Here is a 22,469-nt window from a genome sequence, read left to right as displayed (position 1 = left end):
AACCTCTCTCTTGTTTCTTATTTATCAAGAGCAGTTTGGTTAGGAAGAACAGTTGGTAAAGTTCAGCCTTCCAAAATAAACATGTTCCATGCTAGTTTGATAGCTCTGTGTTCATTATGAAGGATGTGTTAGTCTGTTCATAGTAACAGCAATAATAGCAAAGAACTAATGGTCTGTGGCATTCATATAAGCTCAGGCCCATTTTATAGATGAATAAATTGAGGTATAGAGAAGTTTCAGCAGCCTGCTCGGTGACTAACTAACTAACTAACCAGGAGTAGATCCTGCAACTCCTGGCTCCCTGTCCAGTGTTTCATGTCCATGTCTCTTCCAGGAATATTGCTAGTATCTCTCTCTCTGAACCACTCATGTAGTTGAAACACTTGCTTTGTCTTGTCTGCCCACATGCTCTGGCATGTTGCTATTTGTGTTCATTTCTATTACAGTTATGTTATTAGAGCCAAACTTGTGATTATTCATAATCCTTTTTTAAAATTTCATTAGAAAGCTGGGGCCTTGGAAGGTGTGCCAATATCTGGGGTAAGTTTCATCACCAAACATCTCCCTACCACCTCCCTACCCCACCCCCTTTCATGTTCTGGCTTGCCTTAATCAATCTGTTCCTCCTTTAACCAAGGAAAATAAGTAAGAGCAGAAGGATTGGCTAATTCTTATTTTGACGGGATGCAGTGTGGGCTATTAATAATTTTGTTGAGTAAATTAATTCTAACTCTCCCTTCCTATCCCTGTTTGGAGCATTAACACATAGGGCAATGGCCAAATGGAGGTAATGCAAAGAATATAAGACAGTTCGCTCCTTCTTAAATGAAGAAGGAAAAATAAATCTTATGGCTCTCCTAAAAAGAAAATGGATAATATTATCTTAGTATTCTTTATTGGCATATATCCTTTCAGTGTTTGGGAGACCAGTCTGCTGCATTGGTGGGACAAATGTGCTTCCAAGATGGACAAGCCAAAAACACGTGAGTTTTAAGAAACAGACCTGCAAACCAATAGGGTCTTGTTTGTTTGTTTTTCCCTTTGGTGTTTGGAATGAGGAAAAGCTTTTGAAGTTTCTCCAGACTGAAAATTAATAGTTCAAGAGTGCCAATACAGTTATATACGTTTACACTTTTTGCCATTTGTTTTTCTTCATCTCCTTCACATAAATCAAACCATGGCATATGTAAACACACTGATGAAGCTTGTGAAAATCTTAATTTATAAAATTCAAAACCTTTCCCATACAGAAACTAAATGCGGATTTAAAGTACTTTTGCCTTGGGACGGACTTCCCTGGTGGTCCAGTGGTTAAGACTCTACATGTCCAATGTAGGAGGCATGGGTTCGATCCCTAGTCAGGAAATGTGACAATCCCACATGCCATACAGGCAGCCAAAATGAATACAATTTTTTTTAAATTTAAATAATAAAAAATAAAGTATTCTTGCCCTTTGCAGAGGTTGTTGGAGGGAGGCTGAGCAGAGGGAAGAAAGCCATGATGAAACTCTAATTTTCAACATATTGTTCCTGCACAAGACTTTCTCACTAATTTCAAAGTCATATTTTTGTGGGATTTTTCAAAGTTATTTCTCTGGCACTATGCTTTCTCCCCGTCATTTGAAGTTTCTGCTTCAACACAAAGCAGAAGGAATGACAGAAGTAGAGATTTTGTGCATTTTTCTTCTCCTCTCATCTTCTTAATAGTCACACATGTAGTCTATAACAAGCCCCATATTTAAGAGTGATAAGATGACTCCCACTTTAGGATGAGAAAAACAGATACTCAGAAGTTAAGCTAGTAAGTGAGGAAGGCAGTCTTTGCATCCGAATCCAGCTGATTCAATTTAGGGCACTTGACCTTTATACTTTACTGTCCCCTGTGTGGAAAAGATTTCCATAGCCCTGGCAGCAGGCTGTCTACCTTTAATGGTTTTTATCTTGAGGATTCTTTTTTTGGCCACACCCCACAGTATGTGGGATCTTAGTTCCCCGACCAGGGGTCAAACCCACACACCCTACAGTGACAGTGTGGAGTCTTAACCTCCAGACTGCCAGGGAAGTCCTGTTGAGCATTTTCTAATTCTCTCATTAATGTTAACTTCAGTGCTTACATTCTCCTTTTTGTCAGTAACGGAATGTCTCTATATTTTAGATGTAGTGTTCTTATACTCTAGTAGGGTCAGAAGTCCTCATGCAAAAGTGTGACATTTGGGTGACAGTTTTTCTGAGAGGAGAGATAGGAAAATTCTTCTCAGGTCATGGTATCCTGTGGGTCTAGAAACATATTCTTTGAATTCTGGATTCCAGGTAGCTAAGTCAGGAGTCAGAGAAATGATAGAAAAGTAGGCTATCCCCACTGCCCTCTTCTTTCCTCTTCTGCCTGGCACCCTAATGCTAGTAAAGCAGATGCTATCTCTCTTTGGCAAGTACCTGACACTGTAGAGCACATGGGAGGTGCCCAGTAAAGCTGCACAAAGTTTATTTTGTTTCTGTTTATGCTCCCCTCCCTCTTAAGCATTATCAGCCAATTCCGGAAATGTGGGATTTAAGTTAGGGAGGGCAGTCTGAGTACCTCAGCAGCCCCTGCAGGTTGAAAGAGGGGAAGAATTGTAAGATCTTTGGCTCAAGTTTCTCTTCCTGAAGGAAAAGATAACAGATATACAGTTCATCATAGTATAGATCAGAACTTATGTGCCATAAGAAACTTGGAAGTACAGCTGTTGGGTTTCAAAGGGAGGGAAGAAAAATCACAAAGATTGTTAGTAGCGAGACGTTTTGAAGACTGAGCAGTATTGGTGAACACGTGGAACACTGAACTAAGATGCAAATAAGGAAATGGAAAACTTTATTTAGAGAATGTAGAGGACAGATGGGTAGGGAAGTGATTATGGGGAAATAAGGCTAAGGTGGTGTGACACCCTAAATTCCAGAGTAAGGAGTTTGTTTTGTTTTTTTTTTTTTTCCTGGAAGGCAATGGGATACTTCCTGAAGGTTTGGGGGCTGCTGTTCAGAGATGACTGGAGCTGTTCGTTAATGATATGGCAGTCCTGGGTTAAAGTGAGGAGAGGGCTTCCCTGGTGGCTCTGTGGTAAAGAATCTGCCTGCCAGTGCAGGAGTCACAGTTCGATCCTTGATCCCAGAAGATCCCACATGCCGCATAGCAACTAAGCCCCTGTGCCACAGCTACTGAGCTTGTGCTCTAGCGCCGAGGAGCCACAGCTACTGAGCCCACATACTGCAACTACTGAAGCTCCCGCACCTAGACCTGTGCTGTACAACAAGAGCAGCCACCACCATGAGAAGCCCTAGCACTGTAACTAGAGAGTAGCCCCCACTTGCCGCAACTAGATAAAGCCCGCTCAGCAGTGAAGACCCAGCATAGCCAAAAATAAACAACTAAATTAAAATAAAGCAAGGAAAAACTAGAGGCAGAGAGGACATGGAGGCGGCTACAGCATCTCAGAAACAGCAACAAAGACTAAGAAGGATGAGGAGGACTGAGATGGAGGTATGGGTGGATGTCCATGGCACTGCAGAGGAACACGAGACAGGAAGCAGTTATGGAGTCTAGTCACCTGGTCCCAGTGGTTAGACGTAGCCAAAGTATGGAATGGGTTCAAGACTTTGTGTTTGGGATATGTTGGTGATACTGGTAGGCTATACATTATACATACATGGTCATGGGGAATGAATGTAGTATAAAAGTATAGATTTTGAGTTTCCCATATTTAGAGGTGATTTTTGAAGCAATAAGAATTGATGAAATTACCAAGAAAAAGTATATAGGTAGAGGAGATATTTAGAAGAAGGAAGCGATGACTGGATGGAGAATTCAGACAAATAGAATGTAGTGAGTCATTAATGTGGAGATTCAGGGTCTCTATTTAAGACTCTACCAGGGTCTCTTAGAGAGGGCCTTGGTCAGCAGTGCAAAATAGAACAAAAAGGACATAGAAATCAGGTCTTCGGTGGTGACCTCCAAGAATGAAGCTTTAATACAATGCTCAAGATGGAAGCCAGGTTACAAATGGTCAGAAGAGATGCAGTAAGTAGAAGATAGAGACAGCAGGACAGAATGTGCTATGCAAACAGGCAACCATCCAGGAAGGAGGAGTGAAGTAGACAGTTTGTTAGATTAATAGGATCTTTCCAACTTTGGGGAATTTTGTTCGTTTGTGTTTTTAAATTAAGCTTGTGTTTGAAGTGCCTTCTCTCTCCCAGAGGCTCTAAATCTAGTAGCAGAGGCCTCCTGCCTCTTCCACAGATTCAGCTAGGACCACTCACACACTCCCACCCCACCACCCCCACTGTCTGAACACAGTAGAATCTTGAGAAAGGATTGGTAGACCATATAAATGCTGAAAAACCCATATATTTTTGATGACTGGGAAGAAAAAAATAAATAAAATTTAAGAAGAAAATAATTGCCTATATATGGCTTTGAAAGCGGTAGCCTAGGGACTTCCCTGGTGGTCCAGTGGTTAAGACTCTGAGTTTCTACTGCATGGGTTCTATCCTTGGTTGGGGAACTAAGATCCCACATACTGTTCGACCACAAAAAAAAAAAAAAAAAATTGCTGTGGCCTAAATGTAGCAAAGAAGTCTCTTCATGTGTTGATAATGCTCATTAATTACTTATTAAGTGTACATGAACTTAAGAATTTACTTCTATGAAGTACCTTGAGCCTCCGTGTCAATTTCATAATTTAGGACTTGTACACTACTGTTCTGTATACATGGTGTTTATATGGGGACTAAATCAGTACAGATTTCTCCTTTATAAAGTGTGGAACAGATAATTAACTTCCACTTTTATGAATATTTGTTCATGGAGACTGACTTAAAATATGTAGCTTTTTCAGCGTCACAGAAGTAAAAAGGTATAGAGATTTATGTGTTTTGACTTCATAAATGTATTATTACCTGAACCAAGTGTTATTTGACTGGTATCTTTGAAAACTGAGGTAGATACTGATGGATGCCGTGCTCCCTGAATGTGCTGGCTGGTCATCAAGCAGCCCACAATCATGCTTGAATCAAGCAAAAGAGTTGGATGGTCTTGGGTGAATTCTTCTTCACATCAGTGGTTCCTGGAAAGATGTTTTTCAAAAAAAAATTGCCCCCTTTCTGTTTGCTCCATAAGACGAACACAGTCAGAGGGGTCTGTTGGCTTAGCACTGACTAATATTAATAGCAGCATCTGCTGGGATCTGTCTGCGCACCGCTGGGCTGAGCCCTCCCCATTCTCCCACCTGGGCTAATGAAAGTCACAGAGCACAGCAGCAAGGCCTGTGGGGAGGGAATCCCAGGCAGGTTAGGACAGCTGTGGTGAGCCAGGGATGACAGCCAACTCATTTGAAAAGTGTTGCTATGAGACCCTTGCTGATATCAGCTTGAACCACTTATCTGCTCGGCACAGTTCAGAACCACTCATGCATGTCCAAGTGCCAGATTTGTTGCAGAGTCCAAAGCTTTTGCTGATAAGGCCTCCACAAAGTAAATTCAGTTCTTCCCTGGCAGCTGTGCTACGTGCTGGCTCTGACTCTCTGAGCACTGTTAGAACACCCTATCCTGCGTAGGGAAGGGAGAAGATAGACCAGCAATAGCTTTTCCCTCCTAGCTACTCCTGTGCCAAAGTCCAGCTACACTTTTCCCCCACGCTGGGCCTACACCCTCTCCATGCCAGAGGTTTACGGCTGCCTAATGATGGAGCTAGGCCGGCCTGCCCCATTGCTGAATGGCTATTAGCCATGATGTTTCACTATACGTGGATTAGTAGAGATGTAACTGTGAGAGAATTTAGGATTTATTGTAACTCAGTGCTATTTTATTAATATAAACAGGAACCTGGGTTACGACTAAACTCCAAATACTATACTTGCATTTTTTTCACTGTTGTTCAGTCACTCAGTCATGTCCGACTCTTTGCGACCCCATGGACTGCAGCACGTCAGGCTTCCCTTTCCATCACCAACTCCTGGAGCTTGCTCAAACTTATGTCCATTGAGTTGGTGATGCCATTCAACCATCTCATCCTCTGCCGCCCCATTCTCCTGCCCTCAATCTTTCCCAGCATCAGGGTCTTTTCCAATGAGTCAGCTCTTTGCATCAGATGGCCAAAGTATTGGAGCCTCAGCTTTAGCATTGGTCCTTCCAATGAATATTCAGAGTTGATTTCCTTTAGGATTAACTGGTTTGGTCTCCTTGCAGTCCAAGGGACTCTCAAGAGTCTTCTCCAGCACCACAGTTTGAAAGCATCAATTCTTTGGCCCTCAGCCTTCTTTATGGTCCAACTCTCACATCCCTACATGACTACTGGAAAAACCACAGCTTTGACCATATGGACCTTTGTAGGCAAAGTGATATCTCTGCTTTTCAATACACTGTCTAGATTTGTCATAGCTTTTCTTCCAAGGAGCAAGCATCTTGTAATTTCATGGCTGCAGTCACCATCTGCAGTGATTTTGGAGCCCAAGAAAATAAAGTCTGTCCCTGTTTCCATTTTTTCCCCATCTATTTGCTATGAAGTGATGGGACTGGATGCCATGATCTTAGTGTTTTGAATGTTGAGTTTTTCCATTAGGATTCCACTAAGTACATTTTCTTCTAGACTTTTTTTTTTTTTTAAGGAAGCACATATTTTTAAAATATTTGTTTGTTAATTTTTGGCCATGCTGGGTCTTGGTTGCTGTGCAGGCTTTCTCTAGTTGTGGCAAGTGGGGGCTACATTCTAGTGGTACTTGGGCTTCTCATGGTGGTGGCTTCTCTTGTTGCATAGCATGGGCTTTGAGGCATGTGGGCTAAGTAGTTGTAGCACATGGGCTTTGTTGCCCTGTGGCATGTGGGGTCTTCCCAGACCAGGGATCAAACCAGTGTTCTCTGCATTGGCAGGAGAATTCTTCACCACTGGGCCACCAGGGAAATCCCTAGACTGTTCTTTAAAACATTATTCCAAGAGTGTATGTGATATTTGTTAACTTTTGAAACTTTTCTAAAAATTTCATTTCTTTTATTGTTCTATGTTAAATGTCAATGTTGTATTATTAACGTTTCAGCATTTACTTTTAATAAAATTGTCCTACTGTTCATTTTTCCCCTAACTGTAGGTATGGAACAGGCTGCTTCTTACTATGTAATACAGGCCGTAAGGTTGGTGTTTTTCAAATTAAAAGATTCATGGAAGTCTTCTTTAACTTCATATAAATAATACTTCAACATAATTTGCTATTAAGTAACTTTTGAGTCAGCAGCTTTTTAAAAATTTTTTATGAGGGTTTAATTTAGAGCTCAATAAAAATGATGAGTATCATTACATTTTAAGCATTCTTGTAAGAACCATTTTAGGTTCTTTAACTTTTATATGTGTGTTTTTAATTGTGTTAGTAGAATATCTCACTAGGAGCTTGTCAGATTCTTAATTCAAGTCCAATTTCCAAAAAGGGATAAACTTTTTGTACTATTTGAGTGTATTGTTCTTTTAAAAATAATTTTTATTGGAGTTAATAGTTGATTTATAATGTTGTGGTAGTTTCGGGCGTACAGCAAAGAATGTCCACTTTTTTTAAGATCTTTTTCCATGTAGGTCATTCCACGTAGATCTTCCCAACCCAGAGTGTTGAGTAGAGTTTCCTGTGCTATTAGTTATCCTTATTAGTTATCTGTTTTATATATAGTAGTGTGTGTGTGTGTGTATATATATATATATATATATATATATATATATATATATATCCCAGTCTGCCAAGTGTATTGTTCTTAAAACTGGTAATATTGATTTTTAAGATATATTTTCTAAATTGTCATGTTTATTGAGTTATAACTAGATCATTTTTGCTTTAAAAATCTTATGCTGTCTTTTTGTTTTCCTGGCTATAAACTCTTTTTCTCTTTTCTACAGTGTGTATTTTCTGAACATGGCCTTCTGACCACAGTGGCTTATAAACTCGGCAGAGATAAACCTGTATATTATGCATTAGAAGTAAGTACATTTCAATCAGTATGGATAATATGACAGACATTCTAAGTGAAAGTGAAGTCGCTCAGTTGTGTCTGACTCTTTGTGACCCCATGGACTGTAGCCTATCAGGTTCCTCTGTCCATGGGATTTTCCAGGCAAGAGTGCAGGAATGGATTGCCATTTCCTTCTCCAGGGGATCTTCCTGACCCAGGAATCAAACCTGGGTCTCCCACATTGCAGGCAAACACTTTACCGTCTGAGCCACCAGGGAAGCAGACATTCAAAGCTAATGAAAATCACGGTGTTATCTGTAAGAATGAGAAACAACTTCTCAGTCGCTATAGTTTTATCATGACATTGCAACAATTCAGTCACAAAAAAGCTCCATTTCCAATTCTAGTTCTCATTATGTTTAGTTACTTCCTAGAAATAGTGTTGAACTTCTCAAAGTCATCCATCAGGGATAGAGTGAACTTCTTCTAAACTCTGGTTGGACTGGTTAATGTAATTTTGACCTCTTCACATGAATTACAAATGTTCTTTTGGCATCTAGAATGCTAAATCCTTTCTAGTAGGTTTTCATTATAGTTTGCCCAGGATAGATTCATCAGAGAAATCACTGTCTATGGCAACTATAGCCATACAAGTTGTCTTTCTTAAAACAGTGAGAGTTGAAATTCAAAATTACTCCTTGATTCATGGGCTGCAGAATGTATACACGTTGTTGTTGTTTAGTCGCTCAGTCATGTCCAATTCTTCATGACCCCATGGACTGTAGCCCACCAGACTCCTCTCTCCATGGGATTCTCCAGGCAAGAATCCTGGAGTGGGTTGCCGTGTCCTTCTCCAGGGTATCTTCCCAACCCAGGGATCGAATACACATCTCTTGCATTGGCAGGCAGATTCTTTATCCGTGAGCCATCAGGGAAGCCCATATGTTGCATTAGTAGGCAGGAAAACAACATGAATCTCACTGTAGATCTCCATCAGAGCTCTTGTGTGACCAGATACATTGTCAGTTCCCTTCATATTTTGAAGGGAATCCTCTTCTGAGCATTATGTTTCCACAGCTGGTTTAAAATATTCAGCACTTCATGTTGTGAACAGATGTGCTGTCATCTAAGCTTTCTTGTTTCATTTATAGAGCACAGACAGCGTAGATTTACTGTAATTCTTAAGGACCCTAGGATTTGCAGAGTGGTAAATAAACATTGGCTTCAACTTAAGGTCACCAGCTACATTAGCCCCTAACAAGAGAGACAGCCTGTTCTCTGAAGCTTTGAAGTTAGACATTGACTTCTCTCCAGCTGTGAAAGTCTCCGATGTCTTTCCTTCCAATATGAGCCTATTTCATCTACATTGAAAATGTGTTGTTTAGTAGCCACCTTCATTAATGACCTTAGCTAGATCTTCCGAATAACTTGCTGTGGCTTCTACATCACCACTTGCTGCTTCACCTTGCACTTTTATGTTACAGAGACAATTTCTTTCCTTAAACTACATGAACCAACCTCTGCTAGCTCCAGATTTTTTTCTGAAGCTTCCTCTCCTCTTCCAGCCTTCATAAAATTAAAGAGAGTTAGGGCCTTGCTCTGGCTTAGGGGAATGTTGTGATTCATTTGATCTCCTATCCAGATCACTCAGACTTGCTCCATATCAGCAGTAAAGTTGTTTCACTTCTTTATCATTCATGTGTCCACTGGAATAGCACTTTTACTTTACTTCAGGTTTTCCTTTGCATTCACAACTTGGCTAACCATTTGGTGCCAGAGGCCTAGCTTTCAGCCTGTCTCAGCTTTAGATATTATTTCGTCATTAGTTTAATTATTTCTGTTGAGTTTTTGGTTTAAAGTGAGACATGGGACACTTCTTTCACTTGAGCATTTAGAGGTCATTGTAAGGTTATTAATTCGCCTAATTTCAATATTGTTACATCTCGGGGAATAGGGAGGTCTGAGGAGAAGTAGAGAAATGGGGAATGGCCAGTCGGTGAAGCTGTTAGAACATATACATTTATAAGTTTGCCGTCTTATCTAGGAACAATTTGTGGCACCCCAGAACAATTACAGTAGTAACACCAAAAATCACTAATCACAGATCACCTTAACAAATATAATAATAAAATTTGAAATATTTCTAGAATTACCAAAATGTGACACAGAGATACAAAGTGAGCAAATGTTAGAAAAATGGTACCAGTAGACTTGCTCTGTGCAGGGTTGCCACAAACCTTCAGTTTGTGGGGGAAACAAACAAACAAACCTAGTATCTGGGAAGCACAGTAAAATGAGGTATTCCTGGGACTTCCCTGGTTGTCCAGTGGTTAAGACTCCAAGCTCCAATGCCGGAGGCCCAGGTTTAATCTCTGGTCAGGGAACTAGATCCCACATACTGCAGCTAAGACCCTGTGCAGCCAAACAAACAAGTGTTTAAAAAATAATAAAATGAAATATGCCGACTGTGGGATTTGTGCCTCCATGACCATAAACACTGTTTCTGCTACTCTAGCCTGAGAGTTCATTCATTTAGTCTAATCATCCCACCATATCATTGGCTCCAAGAGCATATATTAAAATATCTAGCTCTTTTTGAATGAATTATCAAGCCACGTCTATGCCATTTTGTATTAATATTTGCAGAGACAATCTTTTGTTCATCTAAATTGAGGTCTTTGTTTCTTCCTATTAAATTTCATGATAGTGATTTCAGCCAATTCTGACACAAGTCTGAATGCTTTTTCATTCTTCACCCTTACTCTTCCAGTTTTGTCTTTTCTGGAGACTTAACACATTAGCTTTATGATTTTTTTTAATTTATTTATTTTAATTGGAGGATAATGACTTTACAATACTGTGATGGGTTTTGCCATACATCACTATGAATCAGCCATAGGTATACATGCATCTCCTCCCTCCTGAACCCACCTCCTTCCCCACTGTATCCCTCCGTGTTGTCACAGAGCACCAGCATATATATTACCATATGATTTTGTTTTGATTCATGTAATTTTTTTTAGTTTCATAGAATTTTAAAGCTGAGGGAAGCAGTGGATTAGATGACAACAGGCTTCGCTACACCCTGCTATCCCCTTGTTTCATGCGTGAAGAAGGCAAGTGAAACTGGAGTCATTTGGCCAAGGTAGTTTGATGCAAATCCACATTATTGGACATCAGAGTCTAGATGCCTGGGCTGCCCCATTGGACCATCTCCTTCCTTATATATCTGAATAGTCAGGGCTTCAGTCTCCTCAGTCTAGTGTTCTTCTCCCTGCATCCCCCATATGTCATACCCTTCTGCTAACCTAGCAACTCAGCCATAACACACACACACTAGTTTGTTAACAACACAATTTCTTTTCCATGTTTTCTAATTCTTTTCACAAAAATTTTGTAAAATTTTTTTTAAAAATCAAATAAGAATGCAGAGAATCAAGCCAGGTTGGTATAACTTTTTCTCAGTGAATTCATGCAAATTCCACCTAGTTGCCCTGCTTCATTTTTGGGGAAAGTGCTTATAAAGCAGGTATTTAATACTCATTTCTGTAATTTGACAGACTTTGGCTAGGCTTTGCCATCTGAGGTGTCAAAAAGTAACTTTCTTTACTTTCAAAAGTACTCTCTGTGGGGAATTCCCTGGTGGTCCAGTGGTTGGGACTCCATGCTTTCACTGCCAGGGGCAGAGTTTTAATCCCCAGTCAGGGAACAAAGATCCCACAACCCACCTGGTGAGGCCAAAATAAATAAATAAATAATTTTTTTTTTTTAAGTACCCTCTTTGAAAACAGAAACTATGCCTACCCCTCTTAGATTTTAGTCTTCTTTCATTATGCCTCTGCTGACTAGGAAGCAACATAAGGCATTTCTAATTGTTGTTTGAGGGTTTTTTAGTAGTACTTTCAAACTAATAGTTATATATTTTTCCAAGAGTGTTTATAATTGTTTAATATTTTTAATAACCATCCAACCACGATGAGGACCTTGAATGCTTTATACTTACCACCTCCACCAGCAGTCATGTTATGGAATTTACAATTTTCATTTCCCCCTTTTCTTAAACATACAGTAATTGATACTATTTTCAGTCAATCATAAATCATATTAATTGACGTATTTATCAATTTCTGTGTCCAGTATCATTTCTTTGGTCCCAGACCTTTTATGTCCCCATTCACCACCCCCAGGATTTTCTTGCTGAGGGACAACCTTTGAAAGTTCATAGAATCTGGGGTAGTAAGCCTGTTCTTTATAGGTTTCTCTTTATTGTGCCCTCTCTCTGGAGTGGATATAAAAAATCTCAGTTTTTGTAGCTACATCCCTTTTGGCCATATTTTTGCTGCCAATCAGACCTTGGCTGCCCTGATATAAAAGTTTTTAAACTTTATATCCTTATCATTGACATTCCATAGTTTTACTATGATATGCCTTAGTTTAGATTTATTTTTACTTATTCTGTTAGGTACTTGGATACAAGTCTGTCTTCAGTTCTGAAACATTCTCAGCAATTATCTCTTCAAATATCGCTTCTCTACCATTGCCTCCGTCCTCTTCTAGATTTGCTATTGTCTGGATATTGGAACTTTCCAACCCACCCTCCATGTCTCTTAACTGCCATTTTATATGTTTTTAATCTCTTTGTTTCTCTGTGCTGTATCCCTGGTGAGTTTCTCAGTATCTACATTTCAAGATTTTCTCTTTAAAACAAACAAAACAAAAACATTTTAATTGTGAAATGTAAAACATGTAGAGAAAAATACATAAACCATCAATGTACAGCTTAACACGGTATTATTCAAGAAGACCCATGTGGGACTTCCCTGGTAGTCCAGTGATTAAGACTCCACACCTTAACTGCAAGGGGCTTGGGTTTGATCCCTGGTCAGGGAACTAAGTTTTCATATGCTGTGCAGCCAGAAAAAAGAAATATTAAAGATGAAGACCCATGTAACCTCACCCGGGTCAAAAAACAGACAACTGCCAGGAACCCACTATGTGCCACTCCCAATCACAGCTTCTTTCCTTTCCCCTAAGGTAACACTGCCTTGGCTTTTATTATAACCACTTTCTTATTTTCTTTATAGTTCTAACACTTAAATGTGCAACCCTGAACACCAGAGTTAGTTTTGCATGTTTTTAATAGTTTATATGTTAATAATACAAAAGAGTGAGACTGAGTAATACAGTATGCAAACTTTGGTCCCTTTCACTCAACATTCGCTTTGTGAGATTCACTGCTATTATTTCATTCTTTTTCATTACCATATGTAAATACCACCAGCAGTGTATAAGAACAATAATTTACCTGTTCTCTCTTGTCTGTTCTATGGTTTATCTCAACTACTACCTTTTTAAATCTCACTCAGTACTTTCATTTCTAGAATCTTTAATTGGTTAGTTTTCACCTGATTTTGTTTTATTTCCCTTTCTTTTGGTTTGTAATTCATTTTAAATTTTTGTGGAAATCATACCTTAATTTACCTCTTTGGCTTTTGTTTCTTTTTTCTTTTTTGGCCATGCTACATGGCATGCAGGATCTTAGTTTCCCAACCAGGAATTGAACCTGTACCCCTGCAGTGGAAGCTCAGAGTCCTAACCTGGACCACCAGGGAAGTCTTCTAATGCACTCCTTTGAATATATTTAGCACATACTTATTTTAAAGACTTACTTCTCAGACTGGAATGAATTCTGTTCCAACTGTTAAGTTTTGTTGACTGATGTCATTTCTTCCCCTTCCATACATTTTTACTAGAAGTGATGCTTCTAAGCTAGCATATGATGTGCAGTAATATCTAATTTACTAAAAGTCTGTATATTTTAATTTAATAAAATTTTAATAGAAGTATAATTAATTTACACTCAACTTAGTTTTAAGTGTACAACATAGTGACTCAGTATTTTTATACATTACAAAATGATCACCACAATAAGTCTAGTTAGCGTCTGTCACCATGCAAAATTATTATAATATATTGACTATATTCCCAGTGCTGTATATTATATCCCTGTGATTGTTTATTTTTTAATTAATTTATTTATTGGCCACACCACTTGTGGGATCTTAGCTTCTCAATCAGCGATCAAACCTATACCCCCTGCACTAGAAGCATGGAGTCTTAACCACTGGACCACCAGGGATGTCCCGTGCCTTGTTTATTTTATGACTGGAAGCTTGTACCTCTTAATCTCCCTCATCTCTTTCACTCATCCTCCTACCCTCTTCCCCTCTGGCAACCAACATTTTGTTCTCTGTTTCTGTGAGCCTATTTTTATTTTGTTTGTTCATTTGTTTTATTTTTTGGATTCCACATACAAGTGATACCATGCTATATTTTCTTTCTCTGACTTATTTCACTTAGCAAGTACCCTCTAGGTCCACCCATATTTTCACAGATCACGAGATGTCACCCCTTTTTATGGCTGAGTAATATTCCATTATATATTATAAAATTATCCATTTTATTCATCTATCGAGAGATATTCAGGTTGCTTTCATATCTTGGCTATTGTAAATAATGCTGCAATGAACGTGCTGGTGCATATATCTTTTCTAACTAGTGTTTTTGTTTTCTTTGAAAAATTACTCAGAAGTGGACACCAGGGCTCAAGGGTTCCCTTTTCCCCATATCCTTCGCAACACTTGTTATTTCTTGTCTTATTGATAATAGCCATTATGACAGGTGTGAGGAGATTGCATTGTGATTTTGATTTTCATTTCCCTGATGCTTTGTGATGTTGAGCACCTTTCCATGGGGCTATTTACTATCTATATGTCCTCTTTGGAAAAATGTCTATTTAGGTCCTCTGTCAATGTTTTAATCAGATAGTTTTTGACATTGAGTTATATGAGTTCTTTGTATATTTTGTATACTAACCCCATTTGCAAATATTCTCTCCCATTCAGTGGGCTGCCTTTTCATTTTGTCGATAGCTTCCTTCATTGTGCAAAAGCTTTTTAGTTTATTTTTGCTTTTGTTTCCCTCACCTGAGAAGACAGTACAAAAAAGAATATTGCTGAGGTCAAAGAGCATACAGCCTGTGTTTTCTTCTAGAAGTTTTATACTTTCAGATCTTGCATTTAAATTTTAAATCTGTTTGGAGTTTATGTTCATATATGGTGTGAGAAAGTAGTCTGGTTTGATTCTTTTGCATGTAGGTGTTCTGTTTTCTGAACACTATGTCTGATGTTTTAATACTGAATTTCTTCATGTATTTTGAAATTTTCCCTTCTGGTCTCATTTTCCATTAAGCCAATAGCCTGAGTCAGCAGGTAGACAACTGCTTGTTTTCCAACACCCTTACACAAGCAGGAGAGCACCACCGAGCCCCTGGCTTCAAGCACTGACACTCTTCCTGATCTTACATGAAGCACTCTGAATTCTTTGCCTCTGCAGGAGTCAGTTCCAGCCCCTCCTGCTGCCTGACACATACAGAACAATGAACCAGAATCCTTCATGCCTGTGGCCTTAAACCCTATTTGGCTGTGCATTTCTGTTTCTGTCCACATTGATGCTATTTTCTTCTTGAGTTATCATGTGTTGTTTTGTTTTTCTCTTTTTATATTTTGCCTGTTATCCTCTGTTATGGACACAGGTGATTTTTTAAAGTGCAAACTCAACCATCTCTGTTGATAGGATTTTATCACTAAGAATGTTAACGTCTCTGGGTCCCTATTTCATTGTTAGTAAAAAGGAAGTGGAACACATGATCCTTCAGTTGTTTTGAGACTTTAAACTCATATTAAACTGCTTAAATTTGTCCCACTGTTGCTAGTTGGAAATTTTCCTTAGTGGTGGAAGATACTGAAACAAAATTGAGCAAGAATTACCAAAATAGAGTGAGTAGTTCTGCCTTCCCTCTGCCATCTGTGTGCCATCTTCCCCAAGCTGTGCTTCTCCCTTCCTCGTTCATCTTCTTTTTCTAAATGTTATTTCCCAAAACAAAATGCTCTTGGGGAGCTTTGATCTGATTATGAACTTGAGCATACTATGGGTTTGAGACTTCCATGTTCTGTATTTTGTCACTAGGATATAAGTTCCCTGCAGTCAGAAGACTTACCTGTCTTGTTCACCACTCTATCCCAGAGTCTGGCATATAGTAGACACTCAACAGGTATTGTTTATATACCAAATCCTATATTATGCCATTTTTGCCTATTTAAACATGAGCTCCAAAGAGGATTCCTTATAACACCCCCATTGTGTTTTTTTAATTTATTAAGGATAATTGCTTTACCAAATTTTGTTTTCTGTCAAACCTCAACATGAATCAGCCATAGGTGTACATATGTCCCCTCCCTCTTGAACCACCCTCCCATCTCCTTCCCCTTCCCACCCCTCTAGGTTGACACAGAGCCCCTGTTTGAGTTCCATGAGACATACAGCAAATTCCCATTGGCTATCTATAAGTTTCCATGTTACTCTCTCCATACTTCTCACCCTCTCCTCCCCTCTCCCCGTGTCCATAAGTCTGTTCTCTATGTCTGTTTCTCCATTATTGCCTTGCAAATAAATGCTTCAAGACCATCTTTCTAGATTCCATATGTATATGTGTTAGTATATGATATTTATCTTTCTCTTTCTGGCTTATTTCACTCTGTATAATAGGCTCTAGGTTCATCCATCTCATTAAAACTGACTCAAATGTGTTCCTTTTTATGGCTGAGTAATATTCCATTGTGTATATGTACCATAACTTCTTTATCCATTCATCTGTCAATGGAAATCTAAGTTGCTTCCATGTTCTAGCTATTGTAAATATTGCTGCAATGAACAATGGGATATGTGTATCCTTTTCAGTTTTCGTTTACTCAGGACGTATGCCTAGGAGTGGGATTGCTGGGTCATATGATGGTTTTATTCCTAGTTTTTAAAGGAATCTCCATACCATCTTCCATAGGGGCTAACACTCCCCACCCGTTGTTTTCTTTAAATGTCCTTTTTCTCATCTCTTTGATGTGATTTGTGATTTTGGTGTCAAATTTTTCTTTTTTTGGAGTTTTTCATCTCTCTTGAGCCAGATATTCATTTTAGGTATAAGCCTTATTTATTAGTTAACTGTTGCTGCATAACAGTCCTACCACTGATGCAAGTAGCTTGAAACCATACCCATTTATTATCTTACAGTTTTCATGGGTCAGGATTCCGTGCAAAGCTTAGCTGGATCTTCTACTCAGGGTCTTACTGGGCTGAAGTCAAGATTTAGACTGAGATTGCACAAGGTGTAGACTGAGGTTGCAGTCTCATCTGAGACTCCATCTGTTTCTAGGTTCACTCAGGTTATTGACCAAATTTAGTTTCTTGTGGTTGTAGAACTGGAGGTTTCAGTTTCTTACCAGCAATCAGCAAGAGGCTGTCCTCAGCTCCTAGAGGCCACCTGCAGTTCCTTCCTATGTGAGGACTTAACACCAGCAAGGCGGGAAGAGAGTCCAGAAAACAGGTGTGATAATCTTATGCAACGTAATCACACACATATTGCCACATACATCCTGTCACCTTTGACAGGCCCTGTTGGTTAAAAGCAAGTCATAGATCCCACCTTACTTAAAGGGAAAGGATCATGGAAGAGCATGAATAGCAGGAGTTGAGGATCATGGGGGCCTATAAACATTGTTTATGGACTTTTCTAATGTACTTTCTTAGAAAGTATACTTTCTTTATATATATATATATGTATTTTAATTGGAGGCTAACTACTTTACAATATTGTATTGGCTTTGCCATACATCAACATGAATCTGCCACGGGTGTATACTTTCTGACAAATGAGTGCTTTTAATTTTAATTCTCTAACTTGTTACCAAAGTATTAATGATACAGATTACATTTCAAAAATGCTTCCCCAATTCACCTCTCTGCTCCTGTTGTCTTCTCTTTGCAATTAAAAATGCTGTACTTAGATTTTTGCATTTGCAATCATATATAAATTAAGTACAGTATAAATTATATAGTGTTGTGTATTACTGTAGCATACACAAAACTGTTTCCTGTGCCTAATGCTTGATTTTGAGCAATTTAAGGATAACCTAAATTTTACATAATTTTTCTCCACATGTACTGATTTTAACCATAATTGCATTGTAAGACACATCCTACATCCTGAAATAATCTACTTTATAATACTGTTCATGGCAGTAACATTCATCTCAAGGAACTTTTGAGGGAACGTATGTTTGCCTGCTATGACATTATATCAGAGCTACTTGATTATTTTTAATCTAATCTTTACATAGCCTTTTCCTTAGCTTTTCACTTTCCAGGCTGTTTGTCTAGTTTTTAGTAATTTATTTCTTTTGTCCAGTTATCATTGAACTTCTTCTTTTTACCCCTCATTTCTATTATGTTTTTCTTTGTGCATGCTCAATCACTCAGTTGTATCTGACTCTTTGCAACCCTATGAACCTTAGCCTGCTAGGCTTCTCTGTCCATTGGTTTTCCCAGGCAAGAATACTGGAGTGAGTTGCCATTTACTTCTCTAGGGGATCTTCCCGACCCAGGGATTGAACCCATGTCTCCAGCATTTCAGGTGGATTCTTTACCGCTGAGCCACTGGAGAAGCCCTCTCTTTTCTATTATGTTTTTGTTTTTCTTAGAAAACCTCAGTTAAGCTTCTGTGTAGCTTTCCCAGTGGATCGTGACTTAGAATAAGGGTTGATTCATATTTGTAGTTGATGAGCTGAAGTATTGAATCTTTATATTTATGATATAATTGACAGTAACTTATTTGATCACAAGTAGACAGTCACCTTCTAACTATCATTTTAGGTTTCCATTCCTGTACTCTTTTCCCTGCCCATCTTCAAAGCATTATACCACCTTCCAATTTATCTCCTGCGTTTGGATTCAGAAGACTACATCTTTTGTGAATTTGGAGGTTTCTCTTATTTTTATTAATTTGTAAAGAGCTATACCAAGTATTATATCATGATACCAAAATTATATACTTATTTCAGATAAGTGTTTTTCATATTAAACCTACTTCTTTGTTCAACAATAGAACACTCCTATATACTCCTGATGACCAAATTTAAAATAATTTTCTTCTGGAAGCTTGACAGTGGCTTTAAATAATGTCCTCAATAATGTTCTCAATCAGTTACCTTTAATGAAAATCTTGATTTTCCTTTTATTACAACCACATTGCTTCCTCTGAAAAAAAATTATCTGAGCATGTAACATATTGCCCTCATCAGTGGAAAGGAGGTACACCAACATTTGATTTCCCAAAACATGAAGTTCCACTAGCTGATAGCTATAAGACCACTCCACTAGACCTCCAGCTCAATGACTTATTAAAATTTGTTGTTTACTCACCTAAAACCATTGGAAACATACACATTTCTTGGTTAGGTGCCATGTAGGACCAGTGTCTTTTTAAGTGTATAAGGAGAAAGAACATCTGTTTTTCCATGTAGATCTAGAACTGTGCTGTCCAGTATGGTAGCCACTAGCCACACCTGACTATTGAACACTTGAAATGTGGCTAGTCCAAATTGAAATGTGCTGTAAGTGGAAAATATATACCTGATTTCAAAGACTTAGTAAATTATATATATATATATATATATATATATATATATATATATATATATAAACATATCTCAATGTTGCAATGATAATATTTTTAATATATTGAGTTAAACAAAATATATTACAATTAATCTAACCTTTTTAACTATGGTAACTAAAAAAGTTAAATTATATCTGCAACTCACATTGTATTTCTGTTAACAGCACTGGTCTAGATAATCTTATGTGTTTTCTAATCTTTGGCAACTAGTATATCTGAATTGTTTGCTTCCAAAGGATGTTTCAGAGTTGAATTGTCTCCAAAAGCAAAAAATGTACTTAGTTCTCCTTAATAGTCCTACTCTCTACCTAAGTATATAATATATCAAAGTTAGGAAGTGTATTCTTTGAGGAGAGGCATTGGGTTAGGGTCCCTTGTCAGGTGTTTGCTAAATTGTCGTTGTCCCACTTTTAAAATCTGGTTCTATCTTCACAGAGATGTCGAATCAGTTCCTCAAATAATTTTTATAGTTGAAAATTCACTGTATAAAAAGAGCAACTGGTGTTTTGCCAGCTTTTCAGTAGAATATAGTGACTTGTTCTCATAGCAGCCATGAATGGTAGAATGTATTAACAGCAACATGTTCAGCGTCTAGTTTGTTTACATCCTGAAAACTGATGGCAAGAAGGGATAACCATTTGCAATTCTATTTACTGGGGATAGAGAGGCAAGCAACGTATGAAAAAAATTATGTTTCCTATACTTAACTATATTACCTGATGTTTTGGTTTGGAGTGACTCTATCAAGTAATTTACATTAATAATCTATATGGAAAAAAAAACACGGAAGATGAACAAATGTGTATGAATGAAACATCAGAACCAAAAAACCTTTTTTGGAACTCCTAATGGTTTGTGCTAATACTTCCTTGGCCTCAGAATCTTTTTTTTTTTTTTTATGAACAGCTTTATGGAGATGTTCTTCCCATATCACACAATTCACTCTTTTAAAGTGTATGATTCAGTGGTTTTTAGTATGTTCACAGAGTTTTGCAGTCATCACTGCAGTCTAAATTGAGAACATTTTTATTTCCCCAAAGACTAACTCTATCACCTCAACCCTAGGCAAGCACTAATCAACTCTTTGTGCCTATGGATGTGTGTATTGTGAACATTTCATATAAATTGAGTTATACAATATATGATCTTTCATTTAGCATAACGTTTTCAACATTCACCCATGTTGTAGCAGAATTTCATGTTTTTTCATGGTCAAATAATTTTCCAGTGTGTAGGTTTGCTACCTTTATCCATACATCGGTCAATGGAATTTGGCTGATATGCTTTTTTAACACCTAACTAGTGAAACTAATATTTACATTCAGTAATAACTTTCCTGTATATTCCTGTATACTTCCTGTGTTAAGCCTCCTTGTAATTTCTTTAGGTAACTATTATTATAGTCATTACCCTTATATAGGCGAATAAATGGAGTCTTGGAAAGCCCAACTAATTTACCTAAAATTACGTATCTATTAAAAAATAGAATTCAGCCTTAAACCCAGTTCATCTGACTACAAATTGTATGTTTTCTTCCTTATTGCCACAGCCATACATTCTCCCTCCACTCCATTCCTTGGTGATTTTGTTATAAAGAATAATTATTTTTAAATTAATTTTTATTGGAGTATAATTGCTTTACAATGCTGTGTTAGTTTCTGCTGTATAGCAAGGTTAATCAGTTATACGTATAGCCACTCTTTTAAAAATGTCCTTCTCATTTAAGTCACTACAGAGCATTGAGTAGAGTTCCTTGTGCTATACAGTTAGGTCCTCATTAGTTATCTAAGAATAATTACTTTGCAGTTAGCCTTCTTTGCTGACTAGTTTTGTGTGTGGTTGCTAGATTTAATATACTGTTTAATTTGGGAAATGGGCTTAAAAAACTTTCAGGGTTCAGTTCAATTCAATTCAGTCGCTCAGTCGTGTCCAACTCTTTGCGACCCCATGAATCGCAGCACTCCAGGCCTCCCTGTCCATCACCAACTCCCGGAGTCCACTCAGACTCATGTCCATTGAGTCCGTGATGCCATCCAGCCATCTCATCCTCTGTCGTCCCCTTCTCCTCCTGCCCCCAATCCCTCCCAGCATCAGAGTCTTTCCCAATGAGTCAACTCTTCGCATAACATTTCCCAATAACTCTGTAGCTACAATGGGAATGTATTCTGGGTGATAATATACCTTTGTCATTTAGCAACAGAACAATTGTACAAGAAACAGATTGCTCACCACAGTTATGTCCATCTATGGGAACAGGTCCAAGGTCTACTGGAGGGCTCGCTTCTCTGCCTCATGAAAAATTTCTACAATGACTTAGATAAAACCATGTTTATATTGAAAGCCCTGGTTTATGACGTTTGTAGAAGTCCCAAAGTTGAAATTTTTGAATCGTATCCATCTGGTAGAATCATACACAGAGAATATGCTCAATAAGAACTTTATATACTGATAACATATTTAACATATTCTCTCTTGGATTCCTTATTTCCCATAGGGTTCAGTAGCTATAGCTGGTGCTGTTATTCGCTGGCTTAGAGACAATCTTGGAATTATAAAAAGCTCTGAGGAAATTGGTGAGTATGTTCTAACAAAGGGCTGGAATCTAAATAATGAAAATTGTAAATATTTTACCCTTGCAGTCTGTTAATGCTTTGCCCTGTATTTGACATTAAACTATATGGATCCCTATTATGAGTTTGATATATATATAAAAGACTCTTTGTGAAGATTTATAAAACAACAAATTGACATAATTAGTGGTGCTTATTCATAAATAGGCACAGTAGGGCATAAAAACTACCCAAGTGTAAAATTGAACACCGAAGATTGCCAGAATCTGCAGTTAAATTTATCTGATAAGAAAGAGCTTTAACTCTTATTAGAGTGAGAATTAAAACTCCAGTACCTGTAATTTAAGTATTACTATGGCTATTTTCAAATGATAGGT

General features: G+C 38.0%; 1 protein-coding gene across 4 annotated transcripts in view; it reads left to right on the top strand.

Annotated features, from left to right (window-relative positions):
• The window catches only part of GK (glycerol kinase), an 84,720-nt gene that overhangs the window by 48,692 nt on the left and 13,559 nt on the right, over nt 1-22,469 (top strand). For all 4 annotated transcript variants that reach the window (XM_068962466.1, XM_068962468.1, XM_068962467.1 and 1 more), the window contains 5 exons: nt 505-540; nt 916-983; nt 7,110-7,152; nt 7,901-7,981; nt 22,017-22,095. In XM_068962466.1, the coding sequence (XP_068818567.1) occupies nt 505-540; nt 916-983; nt 7,110-7,152; nt 7,901-7,981; nt 22,017-22,095 (307 nt within the window). The remainder of the gene's footprint in view (nt 1-504; nt 541-915; nt 984-7,109; nt 7,153-7,900; nt 7,982-22,016; nt 22,096-22,469) is intronic.

This window comes from Capricornis sumatraensis, chromosome X (assembly GCF_032405125.1).
Source record: "Capricornis sumatraensis isolate serow.1 chromosome X, serow.2, whole genome shotgun sequence".
Taxonomy (NCBI): Eukaryota; Metazoa; Chordata; class Mammalia; order Artiodactyla; family Bovidae; genus Capricornis; species Capricornis sumatraensis.
This window is presented reverse-complemented; position numbering and strand designations above follow the sequence as displayed.